This window comes from Propithecus coquereli, unplaced genomic scaffold, assembly GCF_000956105.1.
Source record: "Propithecus coquereli isolate 6110/MARCELLA unplaced genomic scaffold, Pcoq_1.0 Scaffold32, whole genome shotgun sequence".
Taxonomy (NCBI): Eukaryota; Metazoa; Chordata; class Mammalia; order Primates; family Indriidae; genus Propithecus; species Propithecus coquereli.
The window spans coordinates 2,000,611-2,003,303 of NW_012148841.1; the positions used below are offsets into that span (position 1 = coordinate 2,000,611).

At 32.3% G+C, this 2,693-nt stretch overlaps 1 protein-coding gene across 1 annotated transcript in view; it reads left to right on the forward strand.

The window, feature by feature from the left end:
• MAGI2 (membrane associated guanylate kinase, WW and PDZ domain containing 2) overlaps window positions 1-2,693 on the forward strand; it is a 1,576,038-nt gene that overhangs the window by 462,945 nt on the left and 1,110,400 nt on the right. The window contains exon 2 of the mRNA XM_012650290.1: window positions 643-759. Coding sequence (XP_012505744.1) covers window positions 643-759 — 117 coding nt within the window. The remainder of the gene's footprint in view (window positions 1-642; window positions 760-2,693) is intronic.

The following is a 2,693-nucleotide window of genomic DNA, read 5'->3' on the forward strand; positions in this document are numbered from 1 at the left end:
TAGTTAAAAAATATCTGTACATATACGTCAGAACATAGAAGTTACTCTGATTTATTGTATAAAGGAAATACAATCATTAATATTTGTGTAGTTTTTTTTAACTTTTCATATCACCCTATTTACTTACATCTTGAGTAACTTTAAATAACTTAAAAGTCTTTTCAAACTTTGAAGGCATAATAAGCCTGTTTAAGAGCAAATAACATAGATTCTATTTATATGAGGTACTTTGAGCAGTCAAATTTATAGAGACAGGTGGTTGCCAGGGGTTGGGAGAGGTCAGAATGGGAAGTAATGAATGAATGAATAAATGATCTTTTTCACCATGCAATGAGGTATATTATAATATTTCAGTATTACTTCAGGAATGACATATCTTTTACTGTGAGATAGACTTCATTCTAAATGAAGAATAAATTCAAGAATACATGCAAAGCATTGAGCATAGACCTGGTGGACAATTACCATCTCAGTTTGTATTATCTGTTTTGTTATCATGGCAGCAAATGTTTCAGAAGATCAAAAGAGCAATTTGAAATAATGCATCTTTTTAATGGGTTCCTGAGTATATTTATTACAGAATCAAATTACATACTTAACATTTTTTCCAACATCCTTTACAAAGAAACTTTATCATTTTAGGAGGAATTGTTGATAAGGACCTTCGTCACTACCTCAACTTACGATTTCAGAAGGGTTCTGTCGACCACGAACTTCAGCAAATCATTCGTGACAACCTCTACCTCCGCACGGTGCCATGTGAGTACAATGGGTGACATTATTTTCTTTTTATGTTAAATGTTCATAGATATATATCCATTGTTTAAAAGAGAAGTTAAATTGCGCTGATTTTTATGGTGGGCTTTTGGAACAGAAAACAAATTTGAGTTATAATCATTTTAAATGCAAATGCTTATATAACTGCAGTGGCATGGTTTAATGATGAAGTTGTAGTTAGAAGAGACTCGTGATTTTCAAGCTATAAAATCTAACTTATGCTTCTCAAGTTAGTATAAATTTGACTAGTCAAATAGAAATAATGATTCTGGTCCAGACTGTTGGTGATTCAGAATGAATTATGATTGGGGTAGAACTCCACACTAGGAGTCAGGAGAACACAAATTCAATTTATTAGTTGAAACAGCTATTTTGTAAACAGAACCTACACAGTAACTCTCAACCTCATCTCTGGTTTGCAACAAGGGAGTCTCAGAAATTAAAGGAAACATACGCATTGGAAAGCACAACTAAGTTTTTTACAACTCTTAGAAAGTGATGATGTTTGTTGAGACAGATTTCTTATATGTAACCTATAGAAAATCACAAATCATTCCTGATTAATCCTTCACAAGAAGGGAATTGGTAAAATGATAAAATTCACAAATCACCTTCTTAGCATCTATTCCAGCTCATTTGAAAATCCTCTATTAACTTTAGAACAAATGAAGGACTTTTCAGCTTAAGTCCTAGATACATATTAAAATCCATTTTCTTCAAGGTAGATTCCATGACCTCCAGAGACTTTCCACTCTCTCCAGAAATTCTGGTCTGTGGATGTTGTGTGTTATTTCTTTTGTTTTAGTTCCGTTCTGAACTTTAATATACTGAAAGCTATAGGCTCTAAAAGATTAATATTAAAGAAAGAAAAACTTGACTGGGACAAATGAGCAGAACAATTTTATATATATATATATTTCTAGAGTTGAACCACCAGAATTATCTAACAGCTCTAGAACATGAAGGATTATACTAAAATACTGAAAACAGAGAAGAGGGATAGGTCACCACTCAGCCCTTTTGACCTACACACATTTTAGGATAGGTAGACCTTTGTCATTGTTAGCACTGAGTATTCATCGAAATAAAAATGCTGGGGCAACATTATTAAATACTCCTAGATGAGAATGTTTGTTGATTGACATCTTGTCAGTCAAAATGATACCTCTATCAGTGTGTAAGTTAAGTGAGCAGACTTTTGGACTCTTGCTTTAATCCTGGAAGTTGAGAAAAGTGCATTCTTAAACCTGTAAGTTTGACATTAGAGTGATGGGCAGAGGAAGATGGATTAAAATAAGTGACAAAACTATTTATAAGGTAACGGGTGGACGCATTTTCAAAGCTGTGATGTTGTCAGTGCAGCTGTGTGAATTTATCTTTTATGACATAAAAGAAAGGAGATCTGAAATACTGAATAAAGAATCCAGGCACTTTATTATGTTTAAAAGCCGAGGGAGATAGACAAGAGGCTGACATTCAGGAATACTTGTAGTCCTTGCGAAAGCTATGACATAAATAAGAAAGTCTTAATTAAATATGAAGATAATAGGAGTAAATTTTGCATTAGTTAATTAACTTCTTAAATAAAGCATCTCTCTTAGAATACCAAAGAAAGACTATGAGGGAAAAATAAGTATAAGGATAAGATGACTAGACTTATATAAGTAAACATAAAGAGCTTCAAGATGTGATTTCAGTACAAGGTCATAAATTCAATTAGAAATCCTTGAATAGTTCCTATAAAGGAGATGATTAGAAACTCAATGAATCTGAATATTATGAGCAAATAATTATTATTTGAACTTCAGCCATCATTCCTAATAGCCAATTCCAATAACACCATTCACTAACAATGCTTTTAACTCACCATAGAAGGTAAAAAATCTGAGATATAGATGATTCTAATTTATAATATT